Source organism: Archocentrus centrarchus, chromosome 7, assembly GCF_007364275.1.
Source record: "Archocentrus centrarchus isolate MPI-CPG fArcCen1 chromosome 7, fArcCen1, whole genome shotgun sequence".
In the NCBI taxonomy this organism is placed as follows: Eukaryota; Metazoa; Chordata; class Actinopteri; order Cichliformes; family Cichlidae; genus Archocentrus; species Archocentrus centrarchus.
The window spans coordinates 18,112,201-18,125,709 of record NC_044352.1 but is presented as its reverse complement, the minus strand read 5'-3'; the positions used below and the strand labels follow the sequence as shown (position 1 = coordinate 18,125,709).

Here is a 13,509-nt window from a genome sequence, read left to right as displayed (position 1 = left end):
GAAGAAATACCAAAAAAAAAAAAAAAGGAAACCATCTGATGAATGAATCATGGACTTGTAAAAATAAAAAGCTAAAGACAGTTTTAGTCTTTAGTCCACAGTGTCATGCACTGATATGCATGACAGAAAATCATTCTATAGACAAGGGTTGTATGATGAGCAAGTTTTCTGTGGTTGTGTATTTTGTGTGAGAACTGTTTTATCCGGAACAAATATTAATATTCATGCTGTGATATGATCACACCCACAGAAACCACAGGATACTTACATTTTACATGTGCTGGACCAATCATCCTGTTTCCATCCTGATTAGCATTCATTGCACAGGGCCACATATTTACCACTGGCACAATCACAGTCTCCTCTCATTTTCAAATGTGCCGCTGTGCGCGTCACCGTGGTGCGCCTCTCCGCGACCGCCGTGTTTCGATGAGGCAGAACGCACTGAGTGTCTGAGTGTTTTGTGTTGACACCAGAGGGATATGCGGCGATGATCTTGCGTGTGAACGCGTCTGCAGCGGTCTCTGAGCAGCTACGGACAGATTTGGCGTCGGATGGGAGATTAGGAAGAGGAGAAGGACGATCGACCGGCATCAGTAAAAAGAAAAACAAACCCCGGAATCTTTTGGTCCATCGCGTCGCTGTAGCGACGGCAGCGGCCCGTCGACCCTCAGAGGAAGCCAGGAGCTGGATTTGACATGTCGCAGGGATGTGCTGGTGAGTCGGCTGATGCAGCGGGGTGCGGAAAAGCTTGTGTGACCCTGAGAATAAAAATCTGTGACTTCAGTGAGCGTCTTTGTGGGTAATGAGAGAAATCCCGTACACACTAATTACTACTGAGTAAATGTCACTGACATATTTTCCCGTTAGTTATGTAAATACTGCAATACATGCTCCCTGCATGGGCCTAAAGATGGATGCTGATAAGCTAATGACCTGGATGGCAAGCTGTCCCTGCTCATAACCACGGCGCCCTTTGTGTTCATCTATTTATTTTTTTTATTAATTATGAATGATATTTAGCATCATATTAAGTGATTAAGCCGCATGCATAGTTATATCATGCAGCTGGATAAAGGGAACTATGATGTTGGATTAATTTGATTAATAGTCTGGAAGCCTGGCTTCCATACTGCTCCCATGGAAAATGTCAGCTGAAACTGAGCCATTCTAAATAAAGAAGCAAACACTGCATTTCTTTGTGGCTGCTTGTCATTCCCTGGCCTATTTTAGCACACAGCGGACCAAGCACTGTGACAAGACTGGTGCTGCGTTGTCATGCATTCAGTTCTTTTCTTTATATCACAGAAAGCTTGATGATGACAGAAGGAGAAGGAGAAAAGTGGAGTGAGCCTTTTCTGGTCCTGGATAGGTTTTAATTAGATCCTTACAAAAACAGGTACCTTATACTTAGATTGTTGTGATGCAATAATGATACAAACAAGCAATGGTTACAATAAGATGACATTAGCATTTGTCTTTTCTTTCAGCTGACATTTTGTGGTCAGAAGGTGATGGCAGCACTGACTGAGCTTCACCGCTACTATTACCCATTCCTACAAATGGAAGCCCACCTCTGGTGCACCTGAGCCCCCATTTAGCGCTGCCTCCTTCCCCAACTCTCCTTCTGCCTTTCCTTGCTCATTATTTTCACCTCTTTCTCCATCCACCTCATTCAACTGCTATACTTTCCCTCCATTTCCTCCCATCTCTCCACTCTGTTTCCCTAGAATAATGGCGTGCTGTGGGCGCTCTCTGGACTCTCCATGCACACTAGCTTTGCTGATAGGCTTCCAGTTTGCCTTTGTGCTCTATTTCTCTCTCGGGGGCTTCAGAGGCCTGGTGTCTGTCCTGGTGCACACCACAGAGCCCGAGTTTGATTACTCTCGACCACATGATGTATACACCAACCTCAGTCATCTGGGAGTACCGCCTCCCCCGCCTCGCAACTCTGGCACTGGACCCCCTGCCACAGGCCCACCACTGAGAGACTGCCAGATCCCTTCCCCACTTCTGGGTGAGAGAGAGAGAGGGTTGACAAACAAATACTTGTGAATGTAGCACACAGTGAAAAGCAAAGTGAATGTTGCTTTTTTTTATTCTTGAGTTGATAGTCAGACAAAAACAGAAACATTCACTTTCCTTTCCTTTCCTTTCCTTTCCTTTCCTTTCCTTTCCTTTCCTTTCCTTTCCTTTCCTTTCCTTTCCTTTCCTTTCCTTTCCTTTCCTTTCCTTTCCTTTTGCTAGTTGGACCTGTGTCTGTCCATCTTTCATCTCCTCTGTCTCTTGAGGAGATCAGACAAAGGAACCCATTAGTGTTGCCAGGTGGACGCTACCGGCCCCCAGACTGTGAACCACGCCATCACACAGCGATAGTGGTACCGTACCGAAACCGTCAGAGCCACCTCCGTGCCCTGCTCTACCACCTCCACCCCTTCTTGCAGAGACAGCAGATACACTACAGCATCTACATAGTACAGCAGGTCAGGTTATGTATTAGTGAGTGTGCAGGCTGTTTCATAGTAAATCTGCCAGTGTCTTTTTCAATGTGAATGTCAGCAGTTGCCCTGTTGAGCAAAAGCATAGCATTATGCTTGTTGGTATATTTTTAGTGTAAAAGAGGTGGAAGTATGGTGTAATATTGGTACATAGCTGCTGAGTTATATATGGAGCATAATGGTGAATCCTTTGCATAATGGCATAAAGGGTGTAATAATAACAGTGGTGGTGTGATGGTGGTATATCTGCTGCTACACTGTACTGGTCTTATGATATTGGAGTATTAAGCTAAGGTTTACTAGTATATTTGCTGTGTAATAATGGACAGTCATCAGTAATGGTTATTTAAACATCTGTGTAATACCAATCAGACCATGTGTAATGCTGACATGTATTTGATGTGTAACAGTAACAGATATTTATTCCAGTCCTGTATTGACTATATTTAGTAGATACACCGACTGATCACTTTATTAGGTACACCTGTTCAGCTGTTCAGTTCAGTTTAAGCAAATTTCTAACCAGCTGATCACATTGCAGCAACTCAATGGATGCAGCAAGATGACCTGAAGTTCAAACTGACCATCAGAACGGGGAAGAAAGGGGATTTACGTAACTTTGAATGTGGCATGGCTCTTGGTGCCAGATGTGCTGCTCTGAGTATTTCAGAATCTGCTGATTTACTGGGATTTTCCCACGCAACCATCTCTAGGGTTTACATGGTCCTAAAAAGAGAAAATATCCAGTGAGGAGAATGGCCAGACTGCTTTAAGCTAGTAAGGCAGTAGTAACTTAAATAACTACTTGTTGCAACTAAGGTATGTAGAAGAGCATCTCTGAATGCACTACATCTCAAACCTTGAAGCAGATAGGCTATAAGAGCAGAAGACCGGGTGCTACTCCTGTCAGCTAAGAACAGGAAGCTGAGACTGTAGTTCACATGAGCTTACCAAATTTGGACAATAGAACATTAGAAACATTTTGCCTGGTATGACAAGTCTTGATTTCTGCTGCAACATTTGGCTGGTTGGTTCAGAATTTGGCATAAATGGATCCGTCCTACCTTGCATCAGTGGTTCAGGCTGATGCTGGTTGGGTATTGGTTTGGGGAATATTTTCTTGGCACACTTTGTACCAGTTGAGCCACACATGTCCATCCCTTTATGACCACAGTGTACCCATCTTGTGATGGCTGCTTCCAGCAGGATAATGCACCAGGTCATGAAGTTGATTTCTTGAACATGACAGCGAGTTCACTGTAGCAGACCTCAGTCCAGTAGTGCACCTTTGGGATGTGGTGGAATGGAAGATACTTGAACAAATCTGCAGCAACTGGGTGATGCTATTATGGCAATATATGCAAAGATCTTTGTGGAGTCTTTCCAGCACCTTGTTGAATCTGTCCCATGAAGAATTAAGCCAGTTCTGAGGGCCAAAGTGGTTCCAACCTAGGATTACCAAGGTGTACCTAGTAATGTGTCTAATGAGAATGTATGAGTATTGCTCTTTTGACTACACTTACAGGACTTCTGTAAGTTGTATTGCAAATTAGTCATTGGGTCATAGTTTGGGTTTTTTGACAAGGTTGTGAGATATGTGTTTGTGAGATTTCTTATTTATTTATTATCCAGAATTGATTACTAAACACTGCTGCATTTATTTCATTCTTCACATATTACTGTGTAAATCCATTAATCTGCCTCATTTCTTGTTTCAGTGGGGAAACAGCACTTTTAACCGAGCCAAGCTGCTAAATGTTGGTGTGCGGGAGGCACTCAGAGATGAAGACTGGAGCTGCATCTTCCTGCATGATGTTGACTTGCTGCCCGAAAATGACCACAACACCTACACCTGCCACAAACAGTTTCCTACACACCTGTCTGTGGCCATGGATAAGTTCCGATACAGGTAGAAGCACAGAATAAATGAGGGTGTGGGTGGACTTATATACTAATGCATTGCCCAGAGACATTATTTTCAAGATTGTGCATGATGTGACCCCCCCCCCCCCCCCCCCCCCCCCCCCAGGCTGCCATATCCACAGTATTTTGGTGGGGTGTCTGCGGTGACCCCAGACCAGTACATGAAGATGAACGGTTTCCCTAACCAGTACTGGGGCTGGGGCGGGGAAGATGATGACATCGCTGCCAGGTAAAGAGGATAAATGAGGCAGACACCCTGCATGATGACAGAGTGAATTGTAAACTGTGCATGTTGAGATTCATCATCAGAGCGACATGCATAGCCATTTCAGTTTGTCTCTTCTTGTACTTTTTCACTTTGTTTTGCTCTAGTCATTCATCATTTTTCTCATGTTTACAGCTTCAGACCCGCATGTTTTCTTTTTCTTTGACTTATATTTCATGCTTCCTAACATCATCTTTCATCTTCGTGCCTCCTCCCATTGCTGTGGCTTTGCTCGTTGTGTGTCTTGGAGTTCGCACGATGGGTATGTTCACATGCTTGCAGATTTGGACTAGGCTGCGTACTTAAGAGTTTTCACACTGTTCTCATTTCTGTACTGCAGTCCCCTCTCTCCACTCTCTTGCTCTTCCAGCATTTGCCAATCTGTAAGATCTGCATAAAACAGCAAAATTTCATTAGTACAACATATCCGAGAATGTTTCGCAACTTTTGGTAACACTGCCTTTTGTGCATGATGTTTGCAAATTAAAATGCATCCTCCACAGAATATTCACAGCATTAGTAAACCCTGTTTTGGTTGATTTACATAACTGGAGTGGTACAAAAGCAAGAGATGGGGGGGGTAAAAGGGAACCACAGTGTATTCCATCGCCCATAAGACTTAACAGTATGTTTTCACCCACTTTTATGTTCTTATTCTTAGTTTTTCTTTCTTTAAATGTAACCCATAGTGGCTGGATGTTTTTGTGAAGTTTGTTATTTTGAGATTAGCTTTCCAGTTTTATTCAGTACAGTGCATGGTTAAGAATCTCTTTTTGGCGCCTGTTTGTGTGCTGCCCATCCAGGGTGCGTCTGTCTGGCATGAAGATTGTGCGCCCTCCAGTGGCCATTGGCCATTACAAGATGATCAAGCATAAAGGAGACCGAGGCAACGAGCAAAATCCACGCAGGTACATACTGACACGCTCGCAGACATACAAAGCATTTCTAAAGGCCTTTTTTTCTTTATTTGTCTGATCATGTGGAAGATCTGTCCCTTTAAACTGCCTGGTGGAAAGCATAAGATTGAATTGTTTTTGTCTCCATCTGTTTGCACGTTGAGTTTTTGCTATAATAGGTGTTTCTTTTTATTTGGTGACTGATTTGTGCTGGGTGGGTTTTTCCTCTGCTTACTCTGTGGTGCCAGTTTTTATTCCTTCAGAAAGTATGCTTGTACAGTGGGGGAATACTTATTTGATCCCCTGCTGAATTTGTAAGTTCGCTCACTTCCAAAGAAATGAACAGTCACTAATTTTATTGTAGCTTCATTTTATTGGAGAGAGACAGAATATCAACCAAAAATCCAGAAAAAACACATTACATAAAAGTTATAAATTGATTTGCAGGTCACTGAGTGAAATAAGTATTTGATCTCCACGCAAAACATGATTTAGTACTTAGTGGAGAAACTCTTGTTGGCAAGCACGGCGGTACGACTTCTGTTGTAGTTGGTCACCAGGTTTGCACACATCTACAGAAACTCTCTAAATCCTTTGGGTTTCGTGGCAGCTGCTTGACAACCAGAAGCTTCAGCTCCCTCCACAGATTTTTTATAGGACTGAGGTCTGGAGACTGGCTAGGCCACTCCATGACCTTAATGTCTTGCTTCTTTAGCCACCTTTGTTGCCTTGGCAGTATGTTTTGTCATGACCCATCCTCTGTGTTCTGGCTGAGGGAAGGAGGTTCTCATCCAAGATTTTATGGTACATGGCCCCCTCCATAGGCCCCTCAATGTGGTTAAGTCATCCTGTACCCTTAACAGAAAAACAGCCCCAGAGCATAATGCTTCCACCTCCGTGCTTGACTGTGAGGATGGTGTTTTTTGGGTCATAGTTAGGATTTCTCTTCCTCCAAACATGGTGGGTGAAGTTGATGCCAAAGACATCGATTTTGGTTTCACCAGACCGCAGCACTTTCTCACAAGCCTTCTCTGAATCATTTAGATGTTCACTGGCAAACTTAAGACGAGCCAGTACATGTGCCTTCTCGAGCGGGGGGAATTTGCAGGTGCTGTAAGATTTAAATCCATTACAGTGTACTGTGTTACCAGCAGTATTCTTGGTGACTGTGATCCCAGCTGCCTTCAGGTCTTAACAAGCTCCTCCCATATAGCTTTGGGCTGATCCACCACCTTTCTCATGATCATTCTCATCCCATGAAGCAAGAGCTCCAGACTGAGGGTGTGATTAATGGTGATGGTCATTTTATATTTCTTCCATAATTGCACCAACAGTTGTCACCTTCTCAGCAAGCTGCTCGCTGATGGCTTTGTAGCCCATTCCAACCTTGTGCAGGTCTGCAATCTTGTCCATGATGTCCTTTGACAGCTCTTTGGTCTTGGACATGCAGGTGGAGAGTTTGGAATGGAAGAAATGGATTCTGTGGACAGGTGTGCTTTATACATATAACGAGTTGAGATCAGGAGTATCTGTGATTGATTGACTGATTAATTTTAATCTGTGCGCCACATGGTACACAGCCACTCTGTGGGAGCAAGAATTCTGTCTGGGTTTTACTTATAATTTCACTCAGTGGCATTCAAATCACTTTATAACTTTTATGTAATTTGTTTTTTCTGGATTTTTGATTGATATTCTGTCTTCATTAAAACAAAACTACCATAAAAATTGGAGACTGTTCATTTCTTTGTAAGTGAGCAAACTTATAAATTAAGCAGGCAATCAAATAATTATTTCCTGTACTGTATTTTCAGATTGACTGTAGCTAAATCATAATTAGGGTTTATCTTGTTCTGCATTGTCTTTAGCCTTTTATTAACTTTCATGTAGGACCATTAAAAGGACTCACTTTGGAATATATACCTTTTTGCTTTCTTGCAGAGAGCCAGATCAAAAGATTTATGTTGTGTTAATGGCAGGAAATCGAAATAAACTAACAAACTGTTGGACTATTCCCCTGAAGTTTGACCCCAAAACCATCACACAATCATGTGGTGTTTGTCATTCTAGGTTTGACCTTCTGAAAAGGACCAGGCTCAACTGGCGCTCTGACGGCCTTAATTCCTTGACCTATGAGCTGCTTTCCAAAGAGCTTGAGCCACTCTACACCAACCTGACGGTCAACATTGGAGAAGACCCCCATCTGGCCCAGGGCAAGGTCCCCATTCCTGTGAAAGCAACGACCCCTGCCCACCAACGTAGCACCAGCAAGACAGGAGACCCATCCAAACAGGAAAAGAGGCAAGAAGTGCCAGCAAATATGACTGTGGCCAAGCCGGTCGGTGAAAAGACAGAACCTGGTCAGTCAAAGACAGCAAATCAAATAACACATCAGAAGACAGGGAAGATGAAATAAGATGAGGTGTATAATAAATCTGTAGCATAAAGCGGCTTCCCTTTTCATTTTGATCTGAAAGACAAAATGGAGACAAGCAGCATAGATCTGTTCTGTTGCGGGACGTTTAAGTACAGCAATTTTTTGTGCTCAGTGTAGGTTAGGGGTATGAAACGAATCAAATGAAGGAGCCACTTTTGTCAACAGGGTGCATTCAGGAACACCGAGTCACCTCGTCTTGGCTTATCATCCACTGAATGTGATCTGCGGTCGTGCTCATAACAGAACCAGAAGATCAGCGGTGAGAGATTCAGTCATATCCCCGTAGAAGTTCAAAACAAACTCTACGAAAACGAGACGGCATATCTAAAAACCTCTGCACACAAACTGGTCTGCCGCAAGCAGACCTGTGGCTTCATCCGGTCCGCTCCCAAAACAACTGCTGCTGTCTGTCTACCCCACTCTGCAGTGGGTTTGTGTTTCTGTGCCTTCTCTCTTTTATGCGCATTTTATAGACTGGTATAATTGCTTTTAGACGCCGACACGAGGTTAGTTTTACCTCTCCTGCCACATCGGAAGACTTAGAAAGCAGGGAGGATGGAGCTGGTCCAGGATTAGAGGAAATTATTTGTTGAGAACTGCCATTTTATATTTGTGTGCACTGATCAAACGCTGACCAACTCCATAGATATGGGACAATTCTAGAGTTTATATTTATATAGAGAGACTTCTTTATTTGTTTACGGTTTTGTTTTACTCGTCCTACCTTACAGTCTGGTGCCTCTCTCTCTTTCTGACATTTAGTTCATAGACAATCAGATTAAATGGACAATAACTCTGTATTCAACCATATAGCAAAATGAGGAAGTATTATCATGACTGTGTTTACGCCTGTCAGATAAACATAGACTTGGCATGATAGTTGTTGTCTAGTTTGACTATACTCTCAATACATGGATAGACCTGTGCTTCTGATATTATCTGTGATTGATTATTTTTCTTTTAGATTAGTCAGGTATGGTAAAAACAAAAAACAAAACAAAAAACAAACTCGCAGACAATATTTTAGGTGCGTGACTTTCAGATGGTGTTTTCATGGTCATGGTGACACTACAGCACTGTGCATAGATTTAGGTCAGCTTTTGATTAGAAGGCCTGACATCTTCGTAGGCAATATAAACGGGTGTTTCTTTGCTGTATTGATTCCCTGGAATGAAGCTTTTGTGTCTCGAAGGGAATGAGATAAGGCAGAAGGAAGATGTGTTACACTGAAATGTAATGCTTTATATGAACACGGTCCGAGGGCTGCCAAATCAGGACATGCATGTAGGTCATTTTTTTGTTGATCATGTACTTGTATAATCTGAAAGCATCTATTTTTTTTTCTCTGTTATTTTTTTTTTGTCAGTTATTTGGAATGTATTATTTTTAGTGCTCATCTTTGTTTACCTTATGTGAAGGTAGAGTTTATGAGGTGAGCATCGCTCATTCATAGGCGACGGGATTTCTTGCTGCTAATTGACTAGGAAAACTGTACCATTAAATAGAGCTTAAAATGACATACTGTAACACTAAGTTTGTTTTATACCATGAACAGATGATGCATTACTTAAGCTAATTTGAATGTATTTAATTTATTGTTTAATTACTGAGTCACTGATAGAGCTAAATGTGCAGACCTCTGAAGTGATCATGTGGTGCAGATGTGTTTCGGCGTTTGAAACGCCCTTCTCTATTGTAGACCAGATTATTAGTCCTTTATATCATATCTCCACATTTCTTGCATATGCATTGTGCCTCATGAAATAAGCCCGAATCACTGAACTATTTAAGGTATGCTGCTGTGTTATATGTGAGCACCCACAAGTGGCAGAGTTTGGCATAGCGCCAGCCAAGTGGAACCAAGGACTGAATGAAACTGCAGTGATGTGACATGAATGTTAATCATTCGCCGTCGCCATTCACATTTTTTAGCCAATCAGATCTTTGTGTTGCTCTGTATGGATGGGTTCTCAGTTACGTAGTATCACATGATTGATCCTGCTAGTTTCAAAGGGTAAAGTAACATAGTGCTTTATGGATCATAATTAAAAGAATTTGTGTTTATTTTTGAAATAATGTTTGAAGCAAAGAATGTTATATAGAGGTTGCATTGACAGAATACATAGAAACAATAGGGTCTAATTTCTTAGCTTTATAAACATGATTATTGCATTGCTTGCAAATAGATATTATCCTCCATTTATCACATTTCCTGGGACAAATCCTATATGACATGTAACAGTGGCACACTGGAAGATTTTAAGGACATTATATGGCATAATCTCAGCTGAATGAATCAGCAAACTGTGTGCTTACCTGGAGACTGTTCTATATTTAATAAATAGGCTAGTTTTTATAAACATTTTCGCATACGTGTTGGAAATATATATTGTTGAATGCAAAGTTAGTAAACAGAGAATTACATGGCAACATTTTCTGTATATTTCAAGAGTTAATTTGTTCATTTGTTCTGTCATAAACAACACACCTTGAAGTTTAAATGATAATCACCTGGCTAGAGAGAGACGAGATGTTTATGCATTTATGACAAACGACATGTGGCGAGTACATTTACGTCACCCAGGAGGATGATGATGCCTGTCTGCATTTTAGGTTGCCTTATTTACTGATGTTATCTTGAAGATGAAAGCGTGTATGTGTGCATGCTGTGTGTCTGTGCAGAAGAGAGTCAGCAAAAAAGGCAACACAACTAGCTAAGTGTGATGGACAGTGCTGTGATAACAAGCAAATATGTATTCCAATAAAAAAAAAAACAAAATCAAAAAATGCTTCATTTCCATGTTGTCTATGATTAACTTACTAAACACATTTGCTTAATAATGTGTGTATGTGTATGTGTGTATAACGCTGCATACATGCCATACTATAAATACACTTCAGCGCTTATGGTGAAGCACTTACCCTCCCACAACACTCAAAGCCTCTAAATAAATATGGCTTTTAGCATTCTGATTGATAGTGCTACAGCTCAAAGACTGCAGACATCAGATGCTCATGCATAGCTGATACATTGGCAGTCATACAGTATATCACCATCCACTCACACTGTGGAGTGGTTTAAAAAAAAAAAAACTGCACTAACCTGTTACATCACCCAGTGTATTGCAGGCCTCAGTGTTCCATGTAAGCATCAAAAGCAGGATTAAAAAGTTGGATATGAGATCATACCTATAAATAGACAGTAACCCCCAGCTCTGTATGTTCGATCTGTTTCATAATCTAAAATGCTGTGTGACTCACCAAGAAAGGGCGAAAACACAAAATCATGAAAAGGGCTGGACAAAAAAAAAAACGCACCTTACAGCCAATCCCAATGCAGTACAGACAAAGACAGCAGCCTCAAAGAGGACTGTGGGGCTGAATTAACAGCCTGATATTCTCGACAAGATGTTTTTTTATTACAAGCGTACAAGCACAAATATATTGCAGTTCTGCTGATAGGGCATGCTTATTGTACTTGATCATGCTGGAGGGGTTTTGCGTTGTTTTTTTTTTTTTTCTCCTACCAAACAGAATTTATTCCCAACATTCTCTGGCTGAACAGACTCAGTAATGTAAGTAACACTGCAACACAGCAAAACCCCTGAACCCCCTCAAGAGCTCAACTATATCTTTAGACACTTTGTTACTGGCAGCCTGTTGCAAAAACAAAGAATCTGTTACCATTTCTTTAGTTGACTTTATGAAAAATGCTAAAGATAAGTTTGTCAAAGAGCTATTAGCCAAAAACTTGTCATATCTTGGCATGGTGCAGCAAAAATGCAGTAAAGACCTGACACAGGACCTGCGAGATGCATCTGGACCCTCAGTTGATCCATCGTTTGCTGAAGCCTCATCAGAAGTGGTATCAGTGGCTGTCAAGAAGCCATTCTTAATAAAGAATCAGGGAGAAAACCTGAGGTGTGCTGAATTACATAAGAACTGGACTGAGAATCAGTGGCAACAGGACATGTGAATCCAAATTTGAAATTTTTATATTTCTGATTCAAATTTGGATTCAATATGTAAGGGGGAGATCAGGAGAGGGGTACAACAATGAATGTCTACAGCTATCTGCAAAAGACAGTGGAGGCTCTGTCATGGTTTGCAGCTGCATTTCAGTCAGTTGTGTTGGGCATTTTGTCAAAACTGATTGAACGCAGACAAGTACCATCAGATTTTGATCCACCCTGCAATACCATCTGGAAAGAATCTGATTGGCAAGAGCTTCATTTTTCATCATGGCAATCATCCTAAACACACTGCTAATGCAGTAAAAATATGTCTGGATAGAAAAACACAATGGAACACTATCAGTCATGTATTGGCCTCTCCAGAGCCCGGACCTCAACATTATTAAAGCAGTGTGGGATCATCTTGACAGAGAACAGAACAAAAGGCAGCAACATCCAAAGAAGAGCTTTGAAGGTTCAAGAAGCCTGGAGAACATCTCCTGAAGACTGCTTAAAGAAATTACAGGAAATCTGCCTAAAAGAGTTCAGGCTGTGTTGAAGAATAAAGGTGCTCACACCAGATACTGACTTTCAAGCTCCTTAGAACTGCACAAACTCTGTTTTCGCCTTATATACTGTATTTCCATTTATGTTTGCACATGCTTCAATAAATCAGTGCCGCTATTTCCCATTTTCCGAGATAAACTCTCTGCATTGACCATCCATGAGAGCAAAATGGCATTGAGGCTAATGCCATGAGACATCACTGGGTAATACTGTCTTCTCAAGTCATCACACCTGATTGTCTTTTGTGATGCTGTCATACTGTGATGGCAACAGTGACAATCTAGTTTGCACTTTCCCTCCAGTAGACTGACACAGTGGCCTGCTGAAGTGACCGTGGCAGGCTGACGCACTGTAGAAGGCTGAGGCAGCCTTTGGTCAACTCCTGTTACTGTATGGGCAAAAGTATGTCTCATAGCTGACCTCTCACACATTCAGCAATATTTTAGCCTTAGCACAAACACACACGTCACTCACACACAAACACATGCACAGACATATAGTCCTTATCTATCTATCTATCTATCTATCTATCTATCTATCTATCTATCTATCTATCTATCTATCTATCTATCTATCTATCTATCTATCTATCTATCTATCTATCTATCTATCTATCTATCTATCTATCTATCTATCTATCTATCTATCTATCTATCTATCTATCGTACATAGGAGATTGAACTATTCAACACTGCAATTATTCTAGAGGACCAAAAGTAATGTTTGTTCTATGAAGGAAAACGACGGGGTATCAACAATTTTGCTCGGCAGTCATTCTTATGAATCATTACCACGCATCGATGTGAAAATCTACCACGATACTAGGTCAGCACATTTAGTTATATAACCACTCTTAACGTTCTGCTCTGAAAATCATAACATCATCGGATATGGAAATAAAAGATGAGCCTTTAAGAAGCTGTATCAAGATCCTGCGGCGTCTCACGCATGGGGGCTAAATAATGAGAGC

At 41.4% G+C, this 13,509-nt stretch overlaps 1 protein-coding gene across 3 annotated transcripts; it reads left to right on the top strand.

Annotated features, from left to right (window-relative positions):
* Positions 1-418: 418 nt before the first annotated feature.
* Positions 419-10,451, top strand: b4galt3 (UDP-Gal:betaGlcNAc beta 1,4- galactosyltransferase, polypeptide 3). 3 transcript variants are annotated; one of them, XM_030734723.1, is made up of 8 exons: positions 419-717; positions 1,309-1,399; positions 1,491-2,017; positions 2,248-2,483; positions 4,217-4,407; positions 4,528-4,650; positions 5,490-5,594; positions 7,653-10,451. In XM_030734723.1, the coding sequence occupies exons 3-8, from the start codon at positions 1,735-1,737 to the stop codon at positions 7,996-7,998; spliced, it is 1,284 nt and encodes a 427-aa protein (XP_030590583.1). In that variant the 5' UTR covers positions 419-717; positions 1,309-1,399; positions 1,491-1,734; the 3' UTR covers positions 7,999-10,451. The 3 variants fall into 3 exon arrangements, with proteins under 3 accessions (XP_030590583.1, XP_030590585.1, XP_030590584.1); XM_030734725.1 differs by lacking the exon at positions 7,653-10,451 and adding an exon at positions 6,917-7,071; XM_030734724.1 differs by lacking the exon at positions 4,528-4,650.
* Positions 10,452-13,509: the final 3,058 nt, after the last annotated feature.